The sequence below is a fragment of the Neurospora tetraspora genome, assembly GCF_033439725.1.
Source record: "Neurospora tetraspora strain CBS 560.94 chromosome Unknown B0H65scaffold_5, whole genome shotgun sequence".
NCBI lineage: Eukaryota > Fungi > Ascomycota > Sordariomycetes > Sordariales > Sordariaceae > Neurospora > Neurospora tetraspora.
The window spans coordinates 1,101,541-1,127,838 of NW_026944387.1; the positions used below are offsets into that span (position 1 = coordinate 1,101,541).

Consider the following 26,298-nt stretch of genomic DNA (forward strand, 5'->3'; position numbering starts at 1 on the left):
TGATGGTCTAGAATGTGTAGGACGCCATCGGGCAGATAACCCTCGCGAGGTCTTGCTTGGAACCTGGCAGAGAGGAAAAGTGAAGAGAGAGCGACGTCGTCGAGGGTGTCGATGAGGTAGACGTCGTCTGGGGGACGTCCAAGTGCGGCTAACTCGACTTGTGTAATTGCGGGTAGAGCTGGGGCTCCGGGCGCTAATACCACCCACTAAAAGTGGCCCTCGTCAGCGCCTTCCGTGCCCGGAAGGCGGCTCCGTAGGGCACCCTTGCCCGGTCTGTTGATCTTGGCCTAGCGCGATGTACGTATCTTTTGTTAAGACGGTATTTGCCGTTGCATTACACCCGAACCAACATCGTGATGGATGTTCCTTTATTCCACTTGCATCGCAGACCATCACGGCAAGTCAATGAGGTTCCTTTTTGTATGGAAAACATTTCGAAGAAGCTTCTTTAAAATGCTGTAGAACACCCATACGATGTGAAATTCACACTACCAAGTCCCCGGACCACAAACAAGCTTACTGTCGGGAGATCGCCGTCCGTTTTGCGTCATCTCAAACGATGGAAACAAGCGAGGAAAAATGCAAGCTGAGAATGGAACCCCTCAGCATCAGACTGTGCGAACCAAACACGCCAACATTGTTCGAGAACTCGACCTTGGCTTCGGAATTGCACATGAACCCTGGAGCGTGGGGGTACATTCAATTGACCCGAGACCCTGTTACCCAACTGTCTCATCGTTACGCGCCTGTCTTTTGACTTATCGTATGTCGGGATTGTACTTTCGACCGGGTGAGATTCACAAGCATCAGATAGTTGGAATACTAAGTGCAAAGAGAGCAAAACAGGTAATGATATTTCTCAACCCCTCGCTCTATACAAAATCGGATGTGACGGGATCATCAACCAAGACCCGTGATAATTACCAAGTAGCACAGATAACGGTAAAATACGCACTCCAAAATTTCATCATCACGCCAAGATACCTCAACACCACAACACCAACAAACAACACCTCTTCATCGCAAGAGCGCAAACAAGCCTCATAACGTCGTTAGAAATGGCACCAAAAGAAACAAAGCAAAAACCCACCAAGAAATCTCACCCCGGCGGAAAACCAAAGTTGGGACCAAAACCCCCAAAGCCCCAACCGCAGCGCAAACCACCACCACCAAAAGTCCAGACACCAAAACCACAACAACCACCACTCCCAACAACCACCCACCCCTCCGGCAACCTCCCTCCAAACTGGCCCTCCCACCTCCCCTACCTCACCACCCCGCTCTTCTCCCCCCTTCTCACCCCCTCGCACTACTCAGCCCTTCGCACCCGACCACCGCCCGACTCCATCGAACCTCTCGACGAGTTACCGGCCGATTATGCTCCAGGACCATGCAGCACCAAGGCAGTCATTCTACCCATTACCGATAAGAGACATCCAGCGTGTGGACAAGCGGGTCTGTTTGCGGCGAGGGATCTGAGACCCGGAGAGTTTGTGGTGAGGTATTTGGGGGAGATACATCCGGGAGGGGAGGAGTGGGGTGGGGGGTTGGTTTTTCCTGAGGTCTCTGAGGAGGGTGGGGGAGAGGGCGATGATGGGGAGAAGGACGGTGAGGATGGGAAGAACGGAGATGTGAACCAAGACCAAAAAACTGCGGACGAGGGCGAAGGGAGCAAAACTGAACCGACACCAGAAGTCAAATACAACTACAAACAATCCGACTACGACCTCTGGCTCGACCACGCCCTCGACCTCGCCATCGACGCCGCGCGGTGCGGCAACGAAGCCCGTTTCGTGAATGACTACCGCCGTGTTCCCAACCCTTCCTTCCCCCCTGGATATAAACCCCAGAGCAAGAAGGAAGAGTTGTTCATGAAGAGACCGAATGCCGAGTTCAAAGTGGTTTGGGATCCGCCAAGACAGGAAAAGACGATGGCGGTTTATGTACTGCCGGCGGGAAAGAAGGCTGTGGGAAGGGCGAGGGAGGTCGGGGTGCCGAGGGGGGAGGAGGTGGTGGTTAGTTATGGGAAGGGGTTTTGGGAGAAGAGGAGGGAGGAGGAGGAGGAAGGGGAGGGGAAGAACCGGGAGGGGGTGGATGGGGAAGAGAGGGAATGATCATCAGTGTCGAGAAGGTTGAGCAGGTCAGATGCTATCACTGTGCGCTGGCTTATACCTTTAACCCTAACCCTCTCTATGAGACTGAGAAGGGGGTTCATGGGATGTCTGATCTGCTCAGGGGCAGGGGTCCCAAGTGATCTACAACTGTGTAACGCAATCTGCCGGTAGACTCGGTACAGATCTGTTTCTGATCTTCTAAGGCTGGTTTCGCTTCAGTTGTTGTACTAAACATTTCTTTGCGATTTTTCTCTATGCGTCTTGGTCAACTTGCAGACACGACGTCTAGAGAAGGCTGCCATGCTGTGGTTGGTCCGTCCAAAACGAGAACTGCCCAATTAGCTGACAATCGGTGTTTGTACGGCTCCTAAACTTGATCACATTCGAGATGTCGAGCTCTTACAACGGCAGACTTGAAGCTCTCGCCATCTGCCGGTTTTACGAAAACAATCGAGAAGTCGAGCCCCTTTTGTGAAGTTATATGAGGCTAATGTTTTTTTTGGTTCCGATTGGTCCACGCTGCGGAGCGGCGTTTTATGGAAACGGGGGTAGAAAGGAACCACTGAGGTCCAGCCGTTGATGCCATGACGGGGCCGGTGGACTTGAGTGGAGAGAGGATATCCAACAGTGAGTTGTTCCTGCGTTGAGGCTCACCGCCAGCTGGACGACAGCTGTTTCTGTGACTGAGTTATTTGACGGATGGGAATACGTAAAACGTTGGGTAAGACGTTGAGCATGAAGCAGAGTTACCTGGAATTATGTTTTGTTCATGAGGGCTTTAATTTCCCCGCCGTCGAGTCCAATGCGGGGAGCTAACGACTGGGATACAAGCCCATCGAAGAGACCCGGTGAGCACCATCTCATGTCTGTTGCCGTGTGATGCAAGATGGATGGGTCTCAATTGGGCTATCGCGGGTTGAGATCAAGAGCGATGGTGTACTTGGCTTCGAAAGCTCTGGGTCAGCAGGTCCATCGACTGACTCGGCTGTAACTACAGGTCTATCGTCTATGATGGGCGACATGACCCGGAGAATCGGAGAGATGAGATACACTACACTGAGCTGGAACACAAGACACGGCATTAAGCAGCTGGGTAACCATGGCTGCCTATCCTCGCCCTTACGTCCGACAGCTGTGTAGGTAGGGTAAGACGGCGGGGAATAAGTTCGATGTCGTCGATTTCCTCGAAGCGCATTGATAACGTCCAAGGATAGGGGATATGGCCATCCTTGAGGATGATCAGAGTCAGGATGCTTGTGGCCAAGATGACTTTCCGGTTGAAACGGTTGGGGCCCTTGTCGGCTGTCGGCTGTTGTGTAGCGCACCCTCAAACATGGGAATCCAGAACATCCAAGGAGAACACAAGGCCTCACGATGTAAGACAGAGCTGATAAAGACCTCCTTTTCAAAGCCTGTGATTGTGATAATGGAGGGTTGGATTGTTCTAAGCGACCTATCATTCTGTATCCCCAAGGCCATTGCGTATCAGAGCCGATTGGAGGTCAAGCCATTCAATGCAAGGCGGTGATGGTGACCGTGATAAGATTCTGCATTGGCCATTGAGTTGGTGGTGTGCACTCCCAGTCACTCCCAGTCACTCCCAGTATCATGCCGGCAGAGAGGGTGTTCATGCACCAGCCGACTGCATGAAGCTGGACTGAAAGGACGTCAAGATTGAAATGACAACAAAGTCAGATGTCAACATGTCAAAGATGCCACAAGTTGAAACTTGTCTTTTTAATGTGAGACACTGAAGACGATGGGTTCCCCTGCCCAAAGAAGAGGCGTCCTGCTTCTCCCGAATCTCCACCACTGCCCGCGCTTTCCCAAGTTGGGCCATAGCGCATCGAACCCCCCAATGAGGTCCCCAGCAGGAGCTCCAGATCCCCCAATTCGCTGGTGCGGGTACGGCGGGCGACAACGGTGGCCGGAAGATGGACAGCGTGAGGTGGGCGGTGGTGGTACCTGCTTCCCGACTTTTTGTCCCCTTTCAGTTTTCCCGCCGCCAACCCAACCCCTTTCCTCTTGTTCTTGTAAACAACTTCCACAACTTTCCTTCGAGAAGCAAAGGTTTCCTTCTTTCCCCCCTTTGTATCTTCTTTTTGTAATTATTGCCCCTGGGCTGTTATAGCTTCAGGACCCTTCTATCCGATTTCTTCTTTCCCCTCGAGTCGGTCAAAGACGTGGCTATCATCCCGTCTACCCCGATCCGCACAACTTTTTGGCTTCCAAGGAGGACGAGAACAGAAAAGAAAGATACCAACGGTGAGCGCCTCTTCCATATCTGTTGCCAGCTGCCAGAAGCTCTTTGGCTTTGCGCTTTCGCCCCCCGCGTCCATGAAGCTGGCTGGAACTTGTTTCACCGGTTGTAGTCGTGTACTTGCCGGAAAGAGGGGCGGCGCTTGAGCTTGTTGACCGCAAAGCTCCCGTTAAGCTTAAATACACAGCGGGGCCCGACCGCCATAAGACTCAAGTTGGATGACAATAAATTGCTGACCTGTTGGAATACCACATAGAAAGTTAGGGTATCCCGTTGATCCTACGCACTCGACTTACACCCGACTCCCCGCCGTCCTACGATCAACAGATAGCCCAACATGTCGGAAGCCGACAACACCATTGAGGTGGTTGAGCAGGTCGATGCTCCCACTCCCACCCAGGAAGAGCCCGCCCAGTCGGAGGCCGAGCAGTCAGTGAGCGCGCCGTCACCGCCGCCAGCCGAGGCCGAGGCTGAGCCATCTACCAACGGCACCGCGGATGCGGATGCCGATGCGGATGCGGGCGCGAAGCCGACGGCAGCATCCCCCAAGAGCGCAAGCCCCAAATCCTCCCCTACCGCGGCTGCGAAGCGTACCACGACAGGCACAACAGGCACAACTGCGGCCGCCCGTCGCTCAGTTACCGGTGCCGCCTCCACTGCTACGAAGCCCACCGCCTCTTCTGCCACTCGTACCAGCACCACCACTGGTACCGCGACCAGCAAGACCACCACCCGTCCGGCCAGCATCTCTAGCGCCCCTAAGCGCCCCACGACCGCTGCTTCGACCACGACCGCTTCTCACCGCACCCGTCCATCTGCTTCCGAGATTGACAGCAAGTCCACGACCGCTTCCCGTCGTACATCGGCGGCCCCCAGCAGCACCGGTGCTTCGCCCACCAAGCCCACCACGAGGGTTTCCACCACCACCTCGAGCACTACAGCCGCCGCTCGCAAGCCAGCTACCTCCACCGTATCACCCAGAACAAGCACCACTGGCGTTTCTAGGACACCAACCACCACCAGCTCTGCTGCCAGCGCCGCTCGGAGCGCTTCCCGCGCATCAGTTACGACACCCACCTCTGATGCTGCAAGGAAGCGTCTTTCTCTGGCTAGCTCGACTGGTCCCACGCCGACTACTGCTAGACACACTTCCCGCCCTTCGGTGGCTTCGAGCGCCGGTGCTGCCGCTGCCGCTGCCGAATCTGCCAAGGAGATCGAGGCGCTCAAGAGCAAGCTGGAAGCTAGCGAGGCCGAAATCGCAGAGCTCAAGTCTCAGATCACTTCATCTCAGGAGAAGATCGAAGAGCTTGGCGCAAAGGCCGCCGACTCCACCACCGATTCCGAGAAGCAAGAGACCGCTCAGGATGGCTCCAGCCAAGAGCATATCGATGCCCTCACTGACCTGAAGGCCGAGCATACCGCCGAGATCGAGACCCTCAATAAGCAGATCGCCGAGTTGCAGGAGAAGCTTTTTTCCGCTGAGACTGAGCTTGTTGCTCAAAAGAGCCAGCTCTCAGATGCTGCGGGATCCAAGGATGTTGCGGATTCCGAGGTCACCAACCTGAAGGAGTCTTTGGATACCTTGGAAGCTGAATACCAGGCCAAGCTGGCTGAAGCCGAGGCCAGTCTCGGCAAGGCCAAGGAGGAGCACAATGCTGAGATTGAGGCCCTCAAGGCCACTCTTACCGAGCAGCATGAGCAAGCCCTAGTGGAGCTCAAGACCAAGTTTGCTCAGGAGCAGCAAGACGGTGATGATGGAGCGACCGAAGCCCATGAGAAGGCCATCCAGGAACTCAAGGCTAGCCACGAGAGCGCCATTGCCGAGCTTCAGAAGAAGATCGACGAGTTGTCCTCCTCGCAGGCTGCCAATGATGCCGACGCCACCAAGCTTGATGCCTTGGAATCCCAGATTTCCGAGCTCAAGGCTAAACTCGAGGCTGCCGAGCAGAACGCTGAGTCGGCCAAGGCCGAGCTCGAATCCAAGCTGGCTTCCTTTGCTTCTTTGGAGGCCAAGGTCGCTGACATGGAGGCTGAACTGTCGGCTGCCAAGGAGGAAGCGACCAAGGCCGCTGCCACTCACGCCGAGCTCCAGAAGCGTATCGACGAGCTTACCGAGGAGACCAAGTCTCAGGAGGCCATCATTGCCAAGCTCAAGGAGGAGACTGCTTCTGCAGAGGATCTCCAGAAGCGCATTGAGCAGCTTACCGAAGAGAACACCACCTATGAGGCCACTCTTGCCAAGCTGAAGGAGGAGACTTCTGCTGCCGAAGACCTTCAGAAGCGCATTCAGGAACTCGAGGCCGAGGCCAAGGACAAGGAGGCTACCATTGCCCAGTTGAAGGACAACACCACCGGTTCGGACGAGCTCCAACAGCGCATCGATGAGCTTGGCAACGACAACAATGACAAGGAGGCTACCATTGCTCAGCTCAAGGAGGAGCTCGCCGCTGCTGAGGAGCTCCAAAAGCGTATCGAAGAGCTCACCGAGGAAGCCAAGACCAAGGAAGCCACCATTGCCAAGTTGCAGGAGGACCTGGCTGCCACTGCAGAGCTCCAAAAGCGTGTTGATGAGCTCACCGAGGAGGCCAAGGAAAAGGAGGCTACCATCGAAAAGCTCAAGGAGGAACACAAGGCCGCCGATGATCACCACCAGAAGCAGTTGCAGCAGGTCAGCAAGGACTACGAGGACGAGATCGAAAGCCTCAAGGGTGATGCTTTCTTCAAGCGCAAGTTCCAGGAGCTTGAAGTCAAGTATGCCGAGCTCACCAAGTCTCACGAGGACGCTACTGAGGAGCACGCCAAGGCCCTTGAATCCGCCAAGGCTGAGCACGAAGCTGCTGTCAAGGCCTTGGAGGCTAAGGAGGCCGAGCATCAACAAGCCTTGGACGCCCTGAGGGCTAGCGTTGCCGAGGAGCTCGAGAGTGCCAAGGCCGCTGCCAGACAGCAGGCTGAAGAAGCCAGCCTCGAGCAGCTTGAGGCCCTCAAGGCCAGCCATTCTAGCCAAATCGACATCCTCAAGGGTGAGAGCGCGGCTGCTCTGGCTAAGGAACTCGAGGCACTACAGGCCAGCCATGCCGAAGAGCTTGCCGCTGCTCAAAAGTCCGTCGATGGCAGCAATGGTTCCCAGTTGGAAGAGATCAAGAAGGAGCTCGAGGCCAAGCACTCCGAGGAGATCCAGAAGTTGATGGCTGATCTTGAGAATGCCAACAAGATCAAGCTCGAGCTCGACGAATTGAAGAAGCAGCATTCCGAAGAGCTTGAGCAACTCAAGGCTGAACTTGAGAGTGGCGATAGCCTCAAGAAGCAGCTCGAGGAGCTCGAGGCTAAGCATGTCGAGGAGGTCCAGAAGCTCACGGCGGAACTTGAGAACGGTAGCCATCTTAAGGAGGACCTCGAGGAACTGAAGGCCATCCACGCCCAGGAGGTGCAGAAGCTGATGACCGAGCTCGAGAACGCAAACAGCCTCAAGCAGGATCTCGAGGATGTCAAGGCCAGGCATGCGGAGGAGTTGCAGAGGCTGACAAGCGAAGTTGAGGGCTCGACTAGCCTCAAGAGCGACCTCGAGGCCGTCCAAGCAAAGCTTGCTGAGGCCGAGGCCAAGCTTGCCGCTGCTCAGCAAACAGCTGACCAGGCGAGAAGGGAGTTGGAGGACAGCAACGCCGCCGAGTTCGAGCAGATGATTTCGACACACCAAGAAGCCCAGGAGGCTTTGAGGAAGGAGAACGCGGCGAACGTCAAGACTCAGCTTGAGGCCCTGAATGCGGAACACGAGAAGGCCATCGAGAGCCTCAAGGCCGCCCATGAGGCTGCTCTCAAGGAGCAGACTGAGGGTTTGGCTCAGCTCGAGGCCGCCAAGCATAAACTTGAGATGACTCTTGCCTCTATCAAGATTGAGCACGACAAGGCCCAAGAAGAGTTGGACAATGTCAGCCAGCAGTTGGCGATGGAGAAGATGGACAAGTTCACTGCCCAGGCGGAGTTGGATGCCGTCAAGAACGCCAGGCCGGATACTAGGGAGCTCGACTCCCTCAGGAAGGAGCTTGCGGCGATCAAGGCTGCCCATGAGCGGGAACTCCAGGAGCAGAAGGATGCCCTCAAGGCCGCCTTCGAGCAAGATCTCGCTGCTCGGAGGACGTCCTTCGAGAGCGAGCTCACCATTACCAGTGAGACGGCGAAGAAGCACGCTGCTGAGCTGGCCAGTGCCAAGGAGGAGGTCGCCATTCTTCACAAGGAGTTCCAGGCCTTTAAGCTCGAGGCTGAGGCTAAGCAGAAGACGTTTGAGGCTGACTACAAGGACATGCACGACAGCCTGACGCAGCTGGTGGAGGAGGAGCAGAACCAGAAGGCGGCTTACGCCCGAAAGTTGGCCGAGGAGGACAAGATGATTGTCGAACTTAAGGCGCTGCTCAAGGTGAAGGACGCTGAGCTCGCAGAGGCCAAGGTAAGTTCCCCCCGGTTCGGTCATGTTACGGATAGGAAGACAGATCTAACTGTGATGCTGCAGAGCCACTATACCTACGAGACGGGCGTCAACGGGATCAATGGCGACAAGGCCGCGGCGGAAGGTGAGATTGAGCCTGACAACTCATCCTCAGCATTAGCTTCGGTGCGACAAGTCCCTGCCTGATTTTTTGTTTTGGCTTCTTTTGTTGTTGCCCTTTTGCCCTTCCTTCTAACAACCTAATACCCTTACCCCAGACCCAGAGCCAGAGATTCGTATTTCTAGAACACTTTAGAAACATGTTCTAACAGACTTTGGCGATGGACACAGATCAATAAGGCCCAGAAGATGGTCAGCCAGCTGGCGGAGTTCACGGAGGACCTGGGCAACCAGAACTCGCAGATGCTCCAGTCGATTACGGATATCAAGGCTTGACTATCCATGATCCGCTTCGCGTCTTGATGTGAGACGCTCGTTGAGTGCTTTTTTGAGGCGTGTGAGTGGGATCGGGAAAAAAAACATGAGGGTTGGGTTATATATACACACAACGATATCGCGACGGCATGTAATGTGTTTGATGATCATTTCATGCTGATGGAATATGGAAAAAAAGGTCGGGGCCGCCTCCGGGTTTTTCTCCTTTTTTTTTCTTTTTGGTAGGAAGGAGGCTGGCCGACGCTTATGGGCTCTTTATTATCTGGTTCATTTATCAATGACTCCTAATTCTGTTTATCTAGAGCCATGTTGGAAGGGGTGTTCTGTGGGCACCGTGTCATGGCGTTGACTTTTTTTAATCAAGCGAACTTTTGTCGAGTTCTCTTGTCAAACTTGTTCTTTCACCGAGCCTTGTATCTTTTGTGGATCTGTATGATATAGCGATGGTGATCGATGTGAGTAGTTGGTAACTGGAAGAAGAGATTGTTGTACCGAGGATCGGGGTGGTGAAGTGCTAAGGTCTCACCGTGTCACCGTTCCCTTCACCGAGGCATGAAAGAGGCGGGGAGGTGTGCATGCCGGGAGAGGGCGTGCTTGTGACACGCAGTACATAACCCCAATGGAGCGTCTGATAAGCTGATAAGGGAAAAAGTTTCAAATTTTCTCCATGTTGTGCTTGTGCATCTTTCCCCTGTCGAGTTGTGGTCTCGTCCAATGGAAAGGCAGGAGGCGAGCCAAGTGTGGTGCAGTGACCACTCGCTGTCTTTGTTCAGTCCAATCTCCTCTCTCTCCTCACGGCCACGGTCAAAACTTCGGAGCAGTCAGTTCTTCCGCTGCGAGGAGAGACAGTGAGCGTGAACAAGTTAATCCCATCCGACTTGGGATAGTTTCAATTCCTCAGGTACGTCCACGAGACGAGAAGAGACGAGACCGCATGCCTTCATTTTCATTTCCAATTGCCCCTCCATCTTATCTTTTATACACTGCCCCATCAATGGCTTCCTTCCACTTAACACCACACATTTGGATCATGGCATTGGTTGCGCTTGCACTGTGACATAGCGTCAATCTTTCAATCCTTTCTTGTATCAAAACACCAAAGTTGCAACATGGTCATTTGGTGTCATGCACTTTGGTTGTTGTTGACTTTTCTGTTGCGATTTTATTTTCTTTGCATGCTCGCTGTGTTAGTTGCCCTAGATGTCAACTACCACGGCAGTCTACCACTTGCCGGCCACCACCATGTCCATGTCCATGTCCATGTCGATAGAAAACCCTCAATTGATCTTTCCATTCACTCACTATGGACTTGCGCACCACCATTTCATCCTTCTTGTTACTTTACATGGTTCCCGTCCCAATGCTAATACTGATGGTAATCCAAAGTGACTCTTAGCCAGTTAAGCTATATCATTGCCGTTGTCCTTCATTGCGACCAGCGGCATCCACAACACCACACTTCAGATATACTATAGGTCGACAGACCCTACATGATAGACACCAGTCGCCATGGATGAAAAGAAGCCCGACCCGGGAGCCGACGAGGTCATGACCGGCATCTCGCACCCCTACCCCTCTCCCAGCGTCGAGACCACCGATGCTCAGTTCTACCATATCTCGGCCCAAAGGGAAGGCGAGTTGGAGCACCAGGCCGTCCAGTCGGACGGGGCAGATCAACCAGACGGCCTTCCCACTGTCACCGACCATCATGAAAACCACGACCTTCATGAACTGCAAGAACTACAAGACCCTGTCTCCCCAAATCAGCATGCGCGACCGGGACCTTCGCTAAGTAACGAGGATTTGCAGCTGGCTGCCCAGTTGACCCAGGACCTCGCCCCTGTCATAGCTGCCGCCGCCGCTTCTCATAACCAGGCTCAGGAAGAGCAGTTACAGGTCCCGGTTCAGGTTGATGTGCCTGTCCAGACCGAGGACGTGGACATGCAGAATGACGCCGGCGACCCAGACCTCCAGGAACAACTTCAGGTTCAGTTGCAGAACCATAACCATGAGCTTCAGAGCGTGATGCAGTCCCATGCTGAACAGCAGCAGCAACAACAGCAAGAGCAGCAGGATCAAAATCGTCAGCAGCAGGAGCAGCAACAGCAATCACCTCAGCAGCAGCAGCCATCTCAAACATCACAACAGCAGCCTCAGCAACAGCAACAGCAACCGCAGGTTCCAGTACAAACGCATCCTCACTACGTTCAGCAGGTATCGCAGCTGCAGCAGACACCTGGTCCTACGTCAGCTCATCTGTCCACTCACATCCCCATTGACCATCTCGCAGGCGCCCACCCTCAGTATGGCGCTGCTGTCCAGGATAACACTCCTCCCCGGAAGCGTAGCAAGGTCTCCAGGGCGTGCGATGAGTGTCGTCGCAAGAAGATCAAATGCGACGCTCAATCCGAAGTGTCCGACCAGCCCTGCTCAAACTGTCGACGGTCATCTGCCCCATGCCTTTTTAGCCGCGTCCCCCAGAAGCGTGGTCCTAGTAAGGGATACATCAAGGAGCTGGCCGATCGCATCAACACGATCGAGGGTAAACTGACCGGCGCTGCCGTGCCCGACCCCCTCGATAGAAGGAGGACGACGCCCGCCGAGGCATTTGGGTCTCCCATCCCTGGTGATGACGGCAGGAAGAGGCCATACTCGAGCATCTCGAGCGAGACTTTTACTCCTCCGGCTCATGAGCGGCTGGCGGGTTGGGGCTCCGAGGCCAATCGGGCGCCGGAGCATCGGCCGATTCGTCCGTATCATCCGACTTATCCTCAGATCCATTCGGTGAATGATCTTGTGCCGAAGCCGCTGGCCATGTCGCAGAGTCCGGATGTGAATGGAGTGCAAGCGCAGGCTTCTGAGACTGCCGCTGATGCGGCGTCGCAGGATGGGTTGGCTAGCAATGGCTTGTCTCAGGAGCCGCTGGAGCAGGCGAGGGAGATCTCTGATGTTGCTTTTGAGTGGTGAGTATCATGAAGCAAACAAGAGGAAAAAGAGACTGAATAAAGCTAACCGTATCCCAGCTACCTAAACTCCGTACACCGGATATTCCCCATCCTAGCCAGCAAGAAAGATCGCGTCCATTCCATGCTCTCACAATGCCCACCAGTTCTCCAAGAGGCCTTCTACCACGCTCTCTTCGCCATGCTCAACCCCATGCTCCCCGAGTCAGCCGGCCGCGAGAACTGCAACTCCTTGACCTCCCATGGCCTTCTCAATGAGTGGGATTCCCAGCCTCGCACAATCTCATCACCAGTCGCCGACCTTGTGTGCCTACAGACGCTCATCATGCTCATCATCGAAGCGGACTACGGCGGCATCAGCGCTGTCAAGGGTCAACGGGGTGGTCCCAAAAAGCTTTCGCTGCTGGGTGAGGCGGTTGGTTTGGGCTACATAATGAAGTTGCACATTGCGCCCCCTCCTGATGTCAATCCGAATCTGGACCTGGATCCTGATTCGGAGAAGAACATCGCACTGAGAGCGTGGTGGACACTGGTTGCCTTGGACCGCTGGAATGCGGTGGGTACGGCGGCGCCGAGCATGATCAGCTCGGATGTGGTGGTTACGCCGGGACTGAGGAACATTATGGGCGATGTGGTTTACAATTACACCAGTGAGTTGGTCCGTTGATTTGGGAGAGCGTGGCTCGCTGACAATCGTCGCAGAAATATCGTTCTTGTTGACACAGTTCATCCCCTTATTCCTTACCTTGTCCGCGCCAACGCCCTCGGACTTTGCGGCGTTGACGACCAAGAAGCCATTGGTCGCATCCCTCCTGAATGCGCTGATGGAAAGCTTCCGGTGGCAGTTTCCCGCTGATCTCATCACCTCCCCGTCTTCTGACCCAACATTACCACTGGCCTACTGGCACGTACGTCTGCTAGTGGACCTGTGCTCAGGAGGAGCCAAGGCAGACTTTGCCCTCCAAGACTGCGCCAACATCGTCGGTATCCTTACTGGCAATCCCGAGTTGTTGACTCCGCTCAATCACCACTTCATCAGTCTGGTTTCCCTGGCGTTACTAGAACTCGAAAAGCTGGAAAGGACAAAAGATGATGCAGGCCGCTTGCTGAAAGACTTGTTGGACTTCCGCGTAGCAGCCAGTCCGTGGACCGGCGTGGTGCGGGACAAGATTATGAGCGCCAGCTTGGTAAACAGGGAACGGAGCTCAACAGCCGTCGTCAATGGTAACCACAACAACAATGCTGCTTCCAGTCAGTCACAAGTCCAGAGTCATCTTCAGGCTGCTCTGCAAAGTCAAAGCCTCAGCCAGCCACTACAGCAGCTTGCGGACTTGGCTACCGTGGCTGCTGGGGTGGAACAGAGTGCCAATGACGCAAGTGCGGAAAACATGGTTTCTTCCGCTGCTGCCGTGGCTGCTGCAGCTGCGGCGGTTGCGGCGGCTGCCGCGGCGCATCATCAGCAACAGAGCGCGGCACTGTCCTCTGTCAATCCGGCTTCGCAGGTTATGCCAACTTCTCTTGATCCGGAAGGGAACGCTGGGCAGGGTCGTGGAGAGACAAGTGCGGATCGGGATGTTGACATGGATATGGGAGGGGCTGCTCCTGGAAGCAACGAGGAACGCCATACCAATGGCGCAGAGCACGCTGAGCCTGAGCAGCAGCAGCACTTCAAGACAGAGTACAGGTCGGATGAGGAACACGAGTTCAAGACCGAACCTCAGCCCGAGAACCGACCAGAGGACCATCAGCCCAGGCAACAACAAGCTGAGCAAGAGCCGCAGCATGTATTGTCAGCAAGTCCAGTCGATGAAAACGGGATTGCTGGTCCGGGACAGACGGACACCACATCCGCCCAGGAACCAGATTCGCAACAACCAGCACCGGAATCACCTGCTCGGGAAACAGCCTCCTCTGCCGCCCCGGTCGTGGATGCTCCCAATGGTTCTTCAACCACCACTGACTCCCAGAACGCAAACAAAGAGGACATCACCCCCAACGGCACCTCCGCCAGCCAAGCCAGCCTGACCGCTTCACTCGCTCTCTCCCTCGGTTCAGGCTTTGGGTCCCTAGGCCTCAACACCGCCGAGATCTACGAGCATTATCAGCGCCAGCAGCAAGAACTGCAACTACAGAAGCAGGCACAACAAGCTGTTCAACAGGCTACCCAACAATCGCAATCCCAATCCCAATCCCAGCCCCCTCAGAACCCACCACAAGACCAGCAACAACAACAGCAGCAGCAGCAGCAGCAGCACCCATACCACCACCAGCGGTTTGAATCAAAAGAGGCATCTTCTCAACACCATCCTCATCAGCCTCAACAAATCCAAGCCCAGCTCCAACCAGCGCAACAACCCTCCTCCTTACCCCTCTCGCAAGCTCAAGCACAAGCTCAACTGCAACAAGTGGTGGCGAAGCAGCAGCAATTGGTCCTCCAGACACTGCAGCAGCATCAACAGCAGTCGCAGCAACAACAACAAAAACTGTCCAGCAGGCCGTATGAGCCGGAGGCGTTTTTGAAGGCTGGGTATTTGACTTGCTTTGGGGATGCCGATGACCCGGTAGCGGTAGCCAGTGATACCAGTGGTAGTGCTGGCAGTGGGAATTCGAACAATAATGGGAATGGAACGGTTGGTAGTGGGAACGCGAATGGAAATGGGAATGGGGTTGTCGGCGGAAATGGGAATGGGACTACTTCGAAGTAGGATTTCGAAAGTCCAGCAACGTTTTTTGTGACGCCGGATATGGATGTTGATGTGAATGGGGGGGATGTGGAGATGGCGCACGATGGGAACTATGTTGTGTCTATGATCACCGAGGATGCGCCGGGTTCTGGGTATGGTCCTGTTCCAGGTGGTCGTCATTGTGGGAGAAACGCAGATGATGGTGTGAATGGCTTGGGGTCGGGCTGTCATTATTTGCTTGGGACCGGACAAAACCCTGAGCAGCCTGCGCACCCGTCTGCCACCGAGGCGTCTCCTGACATTATCACCGTTAACATTGAACATTTGCCTTGGACTGGCTGGCACAGGGACCTTACCTGATACTGCACAGCTGTACGATACTTACTGAGCTGGTCGGTAACTGTGCGCAGTTCTAGCCTACTAGGTAGTACTCGCGCGGCAGGCATCGGAAAGGATTACGAATCCAGGGAAGGGAACTCAAACGGGGAGGGGATTTCGAACGCACATATGAGGCCCTAGGGGGAGGACAAAGCGGAATGAGATGCGTTGAAAAAGGTCATGACAGTGACGGTTGTGGGTGGCATGGACAAAGATATTTGTAGGATAAAGAGCAAGGACTCAAAGGAGAAGATGGAAAGAGGGCGACATCGGATCGAGACTAGGATGGTTCATGTTGTTGGGAGATGGCGAGAGGGTAGCGGTGCGGAAGTCGAGACTTTTGTTCGGTTGAAGTGAGTGGGTTGTTTTGTTCTATATATTGTCTTATCAACATCCTTTTTTCTTCCCGTTTCTTCATTCCAGCTGGTTTAGCCTCAGACGCTTCTCAACATTTTCGTGTGATTCGAGTCATCCATCCATCCGCCTCTTTTTCAGCCTTTTCACGGTCATTTGGCTGCAATTATCGGTCTACCATACCTAGCTCTCGCAAAACCGGGCTTCCCATTCCGGCGGTCCTGTCCTGTCCCTTTCTTCATGAGGTTCAAACCGATCCCCCAGAATTATAACAGCCTCTGAGGGCTAGAGGCTAGAGGCTGGAGTGGAGGCTAGAAGGATCCCTCCCTCCCGACGGCGTCAGTCAGTCATGGACTGATTCACCCACCCTGTCACAACTACCAACACATTCTCGGCCTGATATCAGCATTAGAGCGAATCTGACCAGCCAAGCTTGCACCCCAAAAGTAAAATGAACAAAAGAGGAGAGACCAAATCGCGGTCCCAGGGACGGTCAGTTTGCCAACAAACTTTCAAGATTCCCGGTTGACAAGTTGGGTTAGAGATACATACAACCTTAGGTGGTTAGGTGGCTGGGGTATTTCAGGAACGTGTGAGGGTGATGAAGCATCTTTCATCTCGGCAAGAATAGTTTATATATATATATCTTCTTGCTTCGTGTAGACAAAAAGGAGTGGGAAAGGGGGAAGAGAAAAGAGGATGGCTCAAAAGATGAACAAAAACAAAAGGGCGGACTATGGATCCGGTCGATTCGATTCGTCAAGCTTCCAGGTTGTCATGTTGCGTACAAGTAGTTACACGCTCAGGTGGCTGGGCTGGGTGGCTGGGCTGGGTGGCTGAGGTGGTTGAGGGAATTGGGAGCGGACGGACAGGAGCATCTTTGATCTTTCGTTCTTGCATGGTTAGTTTTTATCTACAGTTGCTGTTTCCCGTCGTCGTTTATCGGCAAAATGGAAGGGAGGAAAGATGAAAGAGGGAATAAGGTTTGATCACAAGGATTATATGAACAGCGTTGGTTTATTTGAGCTACATTGCCAGTTAACATTGGGCAAGTAAGTCTCTTAATAGAGGAACCAGGTGGTGAAGAAAATAGTTTGGCCCATCATTTGAGTTTGTCTATATAGCCCTCAGTTTACAGTGTGGTATCATGACATCCCTTTCCTCGCTTCATCGTAGGATACATGTGTTGGTAAGTAGTTTGTTTGTACACTAGAATATCATACTCATCTTGTTCTTCTCCCTTTTCACACTTGCCCGCTCACACTGTCGCGCCCTTTGACACTCTTGTGCTCTCACACTCGAAAACACCGTTTCGAAACAACAGATACATTAGACTTCTCGTCATCCCATGTCCCATGTGCTTGTTAAGCACCAAGGGCCAGTTACTGTGGTTGCTCACACACAATCTGAGCCGTGATGGGTAGGCACTGTAGTCTAAAGAACGTTTCATGCCCAGCAGTCGATACCTCTATTGGGGGAAAAAAAAAGGCTAGGTACGTTCATGTGGCCCGTATTCGAACGTTGTACATACGTAGCCCACTGCTACGTCTGTGGTCCCCTCTTCAGAAACTCTCATACGAAAGGGGTTTCCTTTAGTACTGGCAATACTTATAACTTCTAATCATTTGTGGTGGAGGAGGAGGAGGTTCCTTGAAGTGTCTCTACCGCTTCGCAGTTTGCTTCGTTAACGCTGAGTGGCTTTGGTGGTGTAGTGCAGAGTAACATATAAACTATGACAGCCCTCTAAGAACCTACCTAGGTGGTAACCTATCTCTTTTGCGACTAAGTCGTTCTGATAGTTTTTGACAGTGTAACTCCTAGCCAGAGAGATCACCTACCAGGATAAAGTCTCAAGTATAACCTGCTATGCCTTGTGGAAGACTGTTGATGTCGGCACCTACAATATCCTCAAACATGGTGATCGGCCTGGTGGTACATAGCCAACTTCCGAGTGAGCGCTTCGCCATCCTTCATCTGCTAGGCCTTCATCGGACTCTTTGTTTTCAACGCTCGTAGCTCACTTTCTTTAGATCTGGCCATCTGGCCCGTTCGCCTTGACACCCTTGTCGACTCGCCCGGCTGCCCTCTATCCATATACTGTACGTGAGAATGGGCAGATCACGGAAGATCAACGGGACCGCTTAAGCTACTTGTTGTACTTGTCGTTGTCTGTATAGTCGGTAGTGTCGTCCTCACCCCGTGTCCCGGTGCCCTTCAGCGCTGTACCATACGGTAACCATACAGTCCCAAACCCGTAATCCATCCTCCACGAATACTCACGAATACGAAGGCGGACCGTCCCTTCCCTTCCCTTCTCCCCTTCTTCAGCTTTCATCCATCCGCCACCCGCCAGCACCCATGAATCCAGAATACCTCTTGGTCACTGGTCACAGGGAGGGAATGATCGGTCTACCGGTTACCCCTGATTCCTGAACCAGTGAAGCTTGCGAAGAAGCCAGCGCAACGAAGCCAGCGAAGGAGCCTGGGTGGGTGAAGTCCGTACTGTACGTCAAAACAAATCCTGCCCCAGGCCAGAGTGCAAAGCAGGGGCAATGCCAGTAAGCATCTGATATCCGATTACTCACCCTCGGTCGCTCGCGAGGCTCCATTTCTCTCGGCTCTTTCCTTTTTGTTTGTTGTCCACTTGTGTCCTACCGGCGCCATCTCCATTCTCCAGCTCTTTCTCTCCAGGAAGTCCAGCTCTCCGTGTCCCCGTTGCGTCCCCGTTGTGCCCCCCCGCCTCTCCGTGTTTTCCCCACCACTTTCCTCCTCGCTTCCTTCCCGTGCCCCGGTGTCCGGAGTTTAGACCGATGATAGCATACTGTAGTGTAGAAGAATGACCTGATTTCACGAAGCCGATGAAAAGGGAAGTGCGCCATCTTAGGTTAACATGTACGCATCAGGCCATTATCCCATAACTTTTATGCTTAGGGTACGGTAAACGAACGATTCACCACCGCCCGGGTGCCCGGGCATCCGGGGCGCCGGAGGTCCGGAGGTTCGGTGGTAGTCCTAGTACGTATTTGTTCACGTGGTCCTTCACATAGGGTATAGCTAGCCTAGCCCGAGTAGAGAGGGTGTGGTTAGGGCAGGGCAGGGCAGGGCAGGGCAACGACAGGAAGGGAAAGACAAAGCGAGGGGGGCGCTAGGGCAAGGGCAAGGGCAGGGTAGGGTAGGGCAGGTAGGGTAGGTTTAGGGTAGGGCAGGCCTAACCCCTTTCGCGAAGCATCTTATCAGATTGGGATCCCGGTAGTAGGAACCCTTCACATCGAGATCTGACTTGGAGAGAGGAGGTGAGTCCAGCAAGGAGTGGCTTGTTTGGTTGGTTGACCGAAAAAAAGGGGGAGTGCTTCGTTATGTGGATGCTTTTCTCCGGTGAGCATTGTGGAATGAGATGCTCGGCGTTAACGCCCCTCTTTCTTTGGGATAACTTCTTCCGCTTACTCAGTCATGCATCGACGGTGTTGGGACATCAACGACGAGCTTCTACGCCCTTTGTCATGGTGTAAGTTGTGTTGTAGAGGACAGCACCTCATGCAACTGCCGAACCAAGCCAACTGTGCTTGTCTGTCACGTCAACTGCCGTTGCCTCTCATTCAGCTCACATATCCAATTGTTTTCAAGATGATGTTCTTATCTTCTTCCATCGCTTGGCTTCTTTTTATAGCGTTGAATGAAATGAAGGGGGTGGCGAGAAAAGAATGATTATGGATTCGTGGAAGTCCAGTGCAGTCCAGTGCAGTCCAGTCAATCATATGCATGACGCCCCGGTCCTGGTTAGTCCCGGCCCTGGTTAGTCCCGGCCATTTTGAGCCTCATAGGTCGCAGCCCAAATCGGACTATAAAAGAGCATACACTTTATCGGAGTCCGTGCTCCCCGTGGTTAGTGAAGGATCGGTTCTGGAATCGCAATGCGATAGATGCCAATAGCTCGTCTCACATCCGTCTCGTCTCATCGCGTTCTGTTCATCCCTTTGGTTTTTTGCCATCCCGGGGTTGAGTCTAGATATTCTCTGTTCTGGGGTGAAGGCGCAGAGTTTGCTATCCGACTCCCCGACATCCAGGTGCACAGTGGTCCGTGATGTGTATAAGATTACGGTGGTCTACCCAAAAGTATGTAATTGACTAATTGTTGCTCAGGGTGGGTTTTGTCGGTGAGAACAGTCATTGGCGCGCCGCCCGGCGGCTTGTGGATGATCACGCAATTCAACCGAGAACGGAGGCCACGAGACCTATACCGACGTCCGCCGTTTGGGATTTCCTGAGGTGCTGAGGTGCTGAGCTTACACGGAGGTAACCAGACAGATATACATACACGATACAATATGTACAGTTGATGGACGGACGACGCGCGACGGGTCGCGGGCGGGCGGGCGGATGGCGGGGACCCTTCAAGGTACCTTTGACCCCTGCTTCTGCTTTCAAATTGTTAGTGTATGCGCCGTGTAAACCCCCCGGTCCGTTCCGTGGCAGCTCCGGGCGGGTCCCTGGGGTCTCGAGACCGGGCCCGGAGGATGGAGATTAGGGTTTCGGCGGCCGCATGGAGGCACACAAATTGTGTCCACCTCGCCTCCGGGATTACAACCTAAAGGGGTCGGCAACGGGCCGATATGTACGTGATACCTTCAGGGGGCGAGGGCCTGGAGTCACGGTAGCATGGCGACGGCGTGGTTCGTGATATTGAAATGAATTTCGAGGCAGGTGGTTCGTCTTGGAAAAGGGCCCGGAAAGCAATAATAGCGTCGCCACATATCCAAGTTACGCGAAGAGCAAAAGTCCCTGGATCAGAAATCTAGACTGCATCGATGGTCTCGTATCATCAGCACTGAGGTTGGCGAACGGGGCGGCAAAGCTCCGGATGTGTTGTGTGTGTGTGCGAGATATGCGATAAGATCGCCGACAACAATAGTTTCCGTGTCCGGCACTGTCCCTGCCGAACCGTCCTCACCTCCGCGTCCGAGCTAGGATGGTCCTCCACTCGGGTGGCCTGACCCACAATCCCGCTTTGACAAACCGAGACGGACGGTCTTTTATCTCCGAAGGACCTACCGAATCTCCTTCGGATTTGAAGGCCAGCCTAAATGCTGTTGACCGAGCCTAGCAAAGTTTGGCACGTCCCACAGCCTCGAGTCACAGCCTATCGTTGTCGTCGCAAGCACGACACCACCCGCTCCGCTATCAGCGCCTAGTGATTGTAGTGGTCACTGCGGATCGACAAGTCAAGGTATCCCAACCGATGGACCAGCTCTTTTCGGCATTATCCGCACACGCGTGTGCAGTTTCAATATCGGCGATCCAGTGACAAGTGTCGGGGTAGAGTGGAGATAGCTTCACTTTTCGTCTCGCTTCCTCTTCCGTCCTATGGCCATTTGATGCACACAAAAATCTTGAAGGAAGAATTGCTCCGTCCTCGGTGCCTCCTCACATTGCGGCTGACATAAATCACCGCTACTTCATTAAGCTGCTGTTTGAAATCCAACTTGGTCGGTCAACCAGCTCATGATGATTCGACGTTTACTGGTCGTTTGCAGATCCGTCAAGCACCGCCTCCTCAACAACGGTACCCCGTTCTCCAGCTTTTACTCCAGGAAGATCAGAAAAACCGGAGACCACGGAGAAAGAGCCCACGGGGCAAAGGAGCGGAAATAACACCAATTTGTGGAGGTTGGACCGTTGGACGTTGAAATCGGAGTGGTCTCCGGATTGCCCAAACCATACGCCCGGCCGTGCCGGACGTCCTGTCCCCATGCTCGCATGCAATTGGGTGATCGCCTTTGTTTAACCCCTATAATTACCCCTGAAACACCATGTTTCCCGCGCATCTTTCCCGGGTGAAATGTAAACATCGACGTCGCATGCGTGTCATGGCATCGTAGCCAGCTACTCCAACCTCTGAGTCCCTCCCCATCTGTCGTCACTCCGGCGCATTGTCGGTGGTATGGCGCACGTGTGAGAACACCGATGATGGACTGTTTGCCGTTCGTGAATGTGCCCGATGGCCAATTGGCGACGAACATTCCGCACTCGCACAGAAAGTTGAAATTTGCGCAGCGCGCGTCAAGTGCGCCTGTGAATTGGATTTTCGATTTCGATTTCACAGGTTGTGGATCGGCCTCCTACCCACCGTGCCACCAAACCAGATCCGGCATGCTGGAACCCTAGCTTGCCTAGCTTGGCGCCAGATGTCAGTTGCCGCTCGCGAGCCCTAGCACGATAGGCTTGTGGGGCATATAAAAATGCTGCATGTGTATTTCGCCGTACGTAAGCAAGTCTTACAGTATCGTGAACCCTGCCGCCGCTGATATCCTCTTGATATGCCCACGGCGTTCAGAATTCAGAAGTAACGGTTGTGCGCTGCCGTAAGATCACAGGAAGGGTAGATGCGCACTAGGGATGCGACAATCAACTGCCGTGGTCAGCAATATCAGATGAAGTTGTGGTTGTGGTGGTGGTATGTGAAGACTGCCGAATGAGCCCAAACCCCTAGCTTCGCAAGCTCTGAACCCTGGCGGTATAAGGTAGCGTGGCTTCATTGTTAGCACATCTGCCCATGTCCACCTTTCAACGTCATCAAGGCATTCCGTTCTCTCTTGCCGGCCCCACATCAGCGCTACGCCGTTACCCACCCTCCTCTCCGAAGAACTTCACCACAGCGCTGTAACAACAACGAACAGCGCTGCTGACTGTGTTCAACAGTGCTTGACCGGGCTTGCTGACCTGGAACTCCACTGTCCTGACCGAAGATGGGCGCGCCAAGCCAAAGTTAGGGCTAGGTGCCCGATTCCCACTTTGTCCGTTACCCCTACACTGTTTGGTGCAATTTAGCTGTCGATCCCGAGCAACGATCGCGATGCCCTGGATGCCAACAAGTGGAAGACGCCAACAAAAGGTTGATCGTGGATAAAGTGGGGGAGGTTAGGACGAAACTCGGTCTTGCTCGGTAGAGGTAGCTCGGATGGGCCGTATTGGACGAAACGCGACGCTATCACTGCAGTTTTGGTAACTACAGCTCATCCACTCCTCTTCATGGGCAGAAACACGCCGAGTCAGTAAAGCCAGTCATCCACTTTGTGTGTTGGCCTCCTATCGGTGAGCAATGTTGGAGCAAGTTCCGACGTCGCTGACGGACGATGATGATGGTGACGGTGACATGCTTTTGTGGCCGAAGCGATGGATTGGCGATGAAAGGAAAGAGAAGCCCCCAGCCCCTTGAAGATGGCACAAGGAATAAGACTTGATCAACGGAAGACGGCTGCCCATAAATTCCTGTAAAAGAATACCAGGACGCCAATTCGTAATGCCGGGGGGCACACTTGCTGTGATACAGCATGAGGTACTTGACATTCGAACCGAAGAAGGAGCGTCGCATTTCGCTAGGTATTGTTGCGAAAATGAGAAGGGCTGATCGTAAATGCATATGAAATAGAAAATGGTATATGTAAAACAGATGATATAGCAAAAGGCCTTCCAACTTTTTGTTTTCGCTCTCTTATTTTTTAGTGCCGCCAACTCCAGTGCCATATATGCGATGCCTTCATACCCAAACAAGACAGAATCAAGCCTTGATGCAACTGGTAGAAACAAAATAGTCAAATGAATCGTCTCGTTCCTGCCACTTCCATACCCAAAAGAAACAAGAAACGAAAAGAAAACGACAGAAGAACAACTCTCTGCTGCGCCGATATAAAGAAAACCATCATAACCACCTCCATGTTGAAGCATCCCTTGGTCCTTTTGATACTGAACAGGCGTATTGGGCCATGGTATCGTATCGAACCGACGGTATATGTGGTAGGATTGTTATTTCAGACTAAGAACGGGGCATGGGTATCCGAGAAAGGCAAGAAACATCGCTTCGTTGGTGTAACTTGAAAACAGATCTCGTCATGATGAGCCATCCCAAAGCGGGTGGACAGTGCCATCGGCTGGGGCGGGGTCTTGGAGGGCCAAACCGCCGTAATGAGTGATCCAAAAAGCCGGATCATCCTCGAGGGGAAAGTTGCTGAAATCGGGCAAGTTGCTCGTCAAGAGGCTGGAATCCTCACTGGTAAGTGACGAGTTGTTTGCCAGAAACTTGGCACCGGCCTTCATCATCTTGAACTCTTCAAAGTCAAGGAAAGGGTCAGCCGCACCGTAGAGGTTAGGCTGGGGCTGGCCAAACCCAAAGCCGCTACCGGGCGTAGTGGCACAGAAACCAGATGCGGTCTCCCAGTCATCAAGAGCTGGCAAGAAGTCCTCGACTTCAGAGATGTCGCCCGAGGTGGATGTGTTGGTGGTCAAGGTGGAAAGCGACTCGGATCCGTAATAATCGAAGGAGCCGTAGCTTTGCGCCTGGCCATAGCTGGACGGAGCAAAATCCGCCGACTTGTTGCCCAAGTCGAGACCCTCGTAGTGGCTCCAATCAACAGAGGTAGCACTCAAACCGGCGCTGAACAGGGGCTGGTCATTGTCGGAGAGACTGCCAAAGAAGTCCGCGCTGTTGGGGACATACGGGGTGTACTTGATACCGGAAAGATCCAGAGGAGGGAGCTGTCCGTTGAGCTGGGCAAACGTCGAAGAGCCCGTCATAAGTGGCGAGGCGGACTCGGACTGTGCTCCACGCTGCATGGCAATGCCACTGCCGCTGACGTCCAAGTTATCGACGGAGCGAGCTCCCAAGCTTGAGGTGGTGCTATGCATGGAGTTACCCCTGCTGAGCGTGTAAGGACCGCACTTTTGCGAGGGTTTGGTATGCTTGTACGTGGGCTTGTGGTGGCCGTTGGCATCGAAAGAGAGCATGGCATCCGAGTTGGTTGTGTTGGCCCTGCGTCTGTTACGGGAAGCGGACTTTGAGCAGCTTCGCGACACAGAAGAGCAGCTCTTGTCCGAGTCAGATTCGGGGACGGTCTCGAGCTGAGGATGCTCCTTTTTGTGGCAGCAGGTACAGCGACCGCCATGGTTGCAACAGCAGCTTTCTGCAAGTAGACGATATGAGAGTCAGACAAAGCACAGCCTCATCAACCCGGCACAGCGAAGACTGGATGCTCACCCTTGTGACCCTCGACCGTTACTTGCAAGTGAATACACTTGCTCGTCTTTTCACCGCAGTCGCACTTGACATGCGAGGCGCGATACTTGCGCATGGACCGACAGTGCTGACATTGCGAAACCGGCCGCCCCTTTTTGTTGATGTGCTGGAGTGGACGATCTGCAGTCGCACCGCGCAAAATTAGCGAAATTCCGAACGCAAAGACCGGGTATCAAGACGATTGGGTAAACGCTGCCAATTGCATGAGCTGCGCCTTCGGTGATCAGAAATGGCCCTCGCCCTCCTCAATGCTTCTCCCGGTCCCATCGTCTCACGATGTCCTGATCCGAGTGCCCACGGTTGTCCACGGTTGCCCACGGTTCTACGATCTGGGGGTTTCAACAAGGCTAGTCACCTCGTCTTGGAACCAGGTTCCAGCACCACCCAAGACCTACTCTCGCCCCCTTGCCTTTCAAGCCGACCTTCCAGTGCAGTGCAGTATGGATCAAGTGGTAGGGCTAACGGGATAGAATGCGAACTCGGCAACATGGAGTTACTCACCGTGATGTTGGCAGTTGCTCACACGATGGCCCCTCACACAGGCCTCGCAAGCCCACTTTTCACCGTTGATAAGCATGGTTGTTGAAGGTTTCAGGTTTGGTGTTGAAGGTGATGCTGGCGATCGGACCTCAGACTTCAGGCCTCGAGAATGCTGGAGCTAGCAACGGAAACTTGGGTGGGTTGGAATATCTAGAAATCGCTGACGTGGTGCGGTGACGCTGCTGCGGAATCGGAGCTTGGATCCTAGCACAAGAACCCTATTGCCAAACTTTTTTTTTCTCCTCCCCCAAAACTGGTTATGTGTGACTGGTGGCGGAATCACGGCCAGTACTTTCGCGTCCTGTATCTGCGACTCGGTTCCCTGAAGTTGTTGCGCCGGAGCTGGTACTCGGAGTTGTATGTATGTCGGTGGTTTGCTGCTCAGGGGCGACAAAGTGCAGACTCGATCGGGGAGCTATCGATGGTAGTGTACGGTTGCAGGCGATTGATGTAAGTGCGGTCGAGACTCCCGGGTAATGCGCCCTCTATAATTGGGGTGGTCCAGTGCACTGATGTGAGCTCTCGCTTCGGGGGATGGGCACCTGGAAAAATTCTTTGAAGTGGAAAAAAGATGTCGAAACACGCAAACTCTCAAATGCTCATGCCAATGCGCTTGGGTATAGGTCGACGGGAAATGGGGGGGAAATAAGACCAAAAAAAAAGTTGGGAAAGCAAAAGATGCCGATGACTCCGGTGAAGAAACAAGCATATAAAGATGGCAGATAGGACCAGGCAAGGTGGGCTTGGAGTGGAGATTTGACCCAAGTTCGTGTATAAGTCGCGGGCGCGAGAGCGACGGTGGGCGACGGTGGGCTAGTGCGGTGGGCGGAAAGGTGACGGGGCCCTGGGGGGTTGCCCGACCGGGGACTCCAACGGGGACCGACTGGAAATTGGCGGGCGTAAGTGGGGCTCCTAGTACATGGGACACCACTGCTTGCCTGCAATCCTGCTGCAACCTCACGGGATGATGTCGGGAGGGTTCGCCTTGTACTCCGGGCCTGGGGGGGATCTCGGCTGAGCTGCACTGTTTGGGGGACCAACCTGGAGACCAACCCGGAGACT

At 53.8% G+C, this 26,298-nt stretch overlaps 6 protein-coding genes across 6 annotated transcripts; 4 read left to right on the plus strand and 2 right to left on the minus strand.

Moving 5' to 3' along the window:
• The first annotated feature begins 897 nt into the window (after nt 1–897).
• Nucleotides 898–2,544, plus strand: B0H65DRAFT_221646 (uncharacterized protein). The gene has a single exon (XM_062822057.1). The coding sequence runs from the start codon at nt 1,059–1,061 to the stop codon at nt 2,112–2,114; it is 1,056 nt and encodes a 351-aa protein (XP_062680305.1). The 5' UTR covers nt 898–1,058; the 3' UTR covers nt 2,115–2,544.
• B0H65DRAFT_221625 (uncharacterized protein) lies at nt 2,511–3,723 on the minus strand. The gene is made up of 2 exons (XM_062822056.1): nt 2,865–3,723; nt 2,511–2,797 (listed from the first exon to the last, which is right to left on the minus strand). Exon 1 carries the CDS (start codon nt 3,572–3,574, stop codon nt 2,975–2,977), a length of 600 nt encoding a protein of 199 aa, XP_062680306.1. The 5' UTR covers nt 3,575–3,723; the 3' UTR covers nt 2,511–2,797; nt 2,865–2,974.
• A 628-nt stretch (nt 3,724–4,351) lies between these two features.
• Nucleotides 4,352–9,333, plus strand: B0H65DRAFT_221583 (uncharacterized protein). The gene is made up of 4 exons (XM_062822055.1): nt 4,352–4,379; nt 4,635–8,815; nt 8,879–8,980; nt 9,146–9,333. Exons 2-4 carry the CDS (start codon nt 4,712–4,714, stop codon nt 9,248–9,250), a joined length of 4,311 nt encoding a protein of 1,436 aa, XP_062680307.1. The 5' UTR covers nt 4,352–4,379; nt 4,635–4,711; the 3' UTR covers nt 9,251–9,333.
• A 653-nt stretch (nt 9,334–9,986) lies between these two features.
• On the plus strand, nt 9,987–10,657 carry B0H65DRAFT_468477 (uncharacterized protein). Its single transcript, XM_062826962.1, has one exon. It carries the CDS (start codon nt 10,360–10,362, stop codon nt 10,615–10,617), a length of 258 nt encoding a protein of 85 aa, XP_062680308.1. The 5' UTR covers nt 9,987–10,359; the 3' UTR covers nt 10,618–10,657.
• On the plus strand, nt 10,559–15,023 carry B0H65DRAFT_221748 (uncharacterized protein). Its single transcript, XM_062822058.1, has 3 exons — nt 10,559–12,213; nt 12,274–12,863; nt 12,916–15,023. Exons 1-3 carry the CDS (start codon nt 10,760–10,762, stop codon nt 14,916–14,918), a joined length of 4,047 nt encoding a protein of 1,348 aa, XP_062680309.1. The 5' UTR covers nt 10,559–10,759; the 3' UTR covers nt 14,919–15,023.
• Nucleotides 15,024–23,432: 8,409 nt separating this feature from the next.
• B0H65DRAFT_221813 (uncharacterized protein) lies at nt 23,433–25,462 on the minus strand. Its single transcript, XM_062822060.1, has 3 exons — nt 25,198–25,462; nt 24,658–24,816; nt 23,433–24,583 (listed from the first exon to the last, which is right to left on the minus strand). Exons 1-3 carry the CDS (start codon nt 25,271–25,273, stop codon nt 23,514–23,516), a joined length of 1,305 nt encoding a protein of 434 aa, XP_062680310.1. The 5' UTR covers nt 25,274–25,462; the 3' UTR covers nt 23,433–23,513.
• Nucleotides 25,463–26,298: the final 836 nt, after the last annotated feature.

Excerpts from the sequence above, each read along its gene's own strand:
- B0H65DRAFT_221748 (XM_062822058.1), top strand. The coding sequence starts at position 10,760 with ATGGATGAAAAGAAGCCCGACCCGGGAGCCGACGAGGTCATGACCGGC. Across the intron at positions 12,214-12,273 it reads TCTGATGTTGCTTTTGAGTG|CTACCTAAACTCCGTACACC; the intron begins GTGAGTATCATG and ends ACCGTATCCCAG. Across the intron at positions 12,864-12,915 it reads TGTGGTTTACAATTACACCA|AAATATCGTTCTTGTTGACA; the intron begins GTGAGTTGGTCC and ends CAATCGTCGCAG.
- B0H65DRAFT_221583 (XM_062822055.1), top strand. The coding sequence starts at position 4,712 with ATGTCGGAAGCCGACAACACCATTGAGGTGGTTGAGCAGGTCGATGCT. Across the intron at positions 8,816-8,878 it reads CTGAGCTCGCAGAGGCCAAG|AGCCACTATACCTACGAGAC; the intron begins GTAAGTTCCCCC and ends GTGATGCTGCAG. Across the intron at positions 8,981-9,145 it reads CATCCTCAGCATTAGCTTCG|ATCAATAAGGCCCAGAAGAT; the intron begins GTGCGACAAGTC and ends CGATGGACACAG.
- B0H65DRAFT_221646 (XM_062822057.1), top strand. The coding sequence starts at position 1,059 with ATGGCACCAAAAGAAACAAAGCAAAAACCCACCAAGAAATCTCACCCC.
- B0H65DRAFT_468477 (XM_062826962.1), top strand. The coding sequence starts at position 10,360 with ATGGTCATTTGGTGTCATGCACTTTGGTTGTTGTTGACTTTTCTGTTG.
- B0H65DRAFT_221625 (XM_062822056.1), bottom strand. The coding sequence starts at position 3,574 with ATGATAGGTCGCTTAGAACAATCCAACCCTCCATTATCACAATCACAG.
- B0H65DRAFT_221813 (XM_062822060.1), bottom strand. The coding sequence starts at position 25,273 with ATGCTTATCAACGGTGAAAAGTGGGCTTGCGAGGCCTGTGTGAGGGGC. Across the intron at positions 24,817-25,197 it reads GAGCAACTGCCAACATCACG|ATCGTCCACTCCAGCACATC; the intron begins GTGAGTAACTCC and ends GTGCGACTGCAG. Across the intron at positions 24,584-24,657 it reads AACGGTCGAGGGTCACAAGG|AAAGCTGCTGTTGCAACCAT; the intron begins GTGAGCATCCAG and ends GTCTACTTGCAG.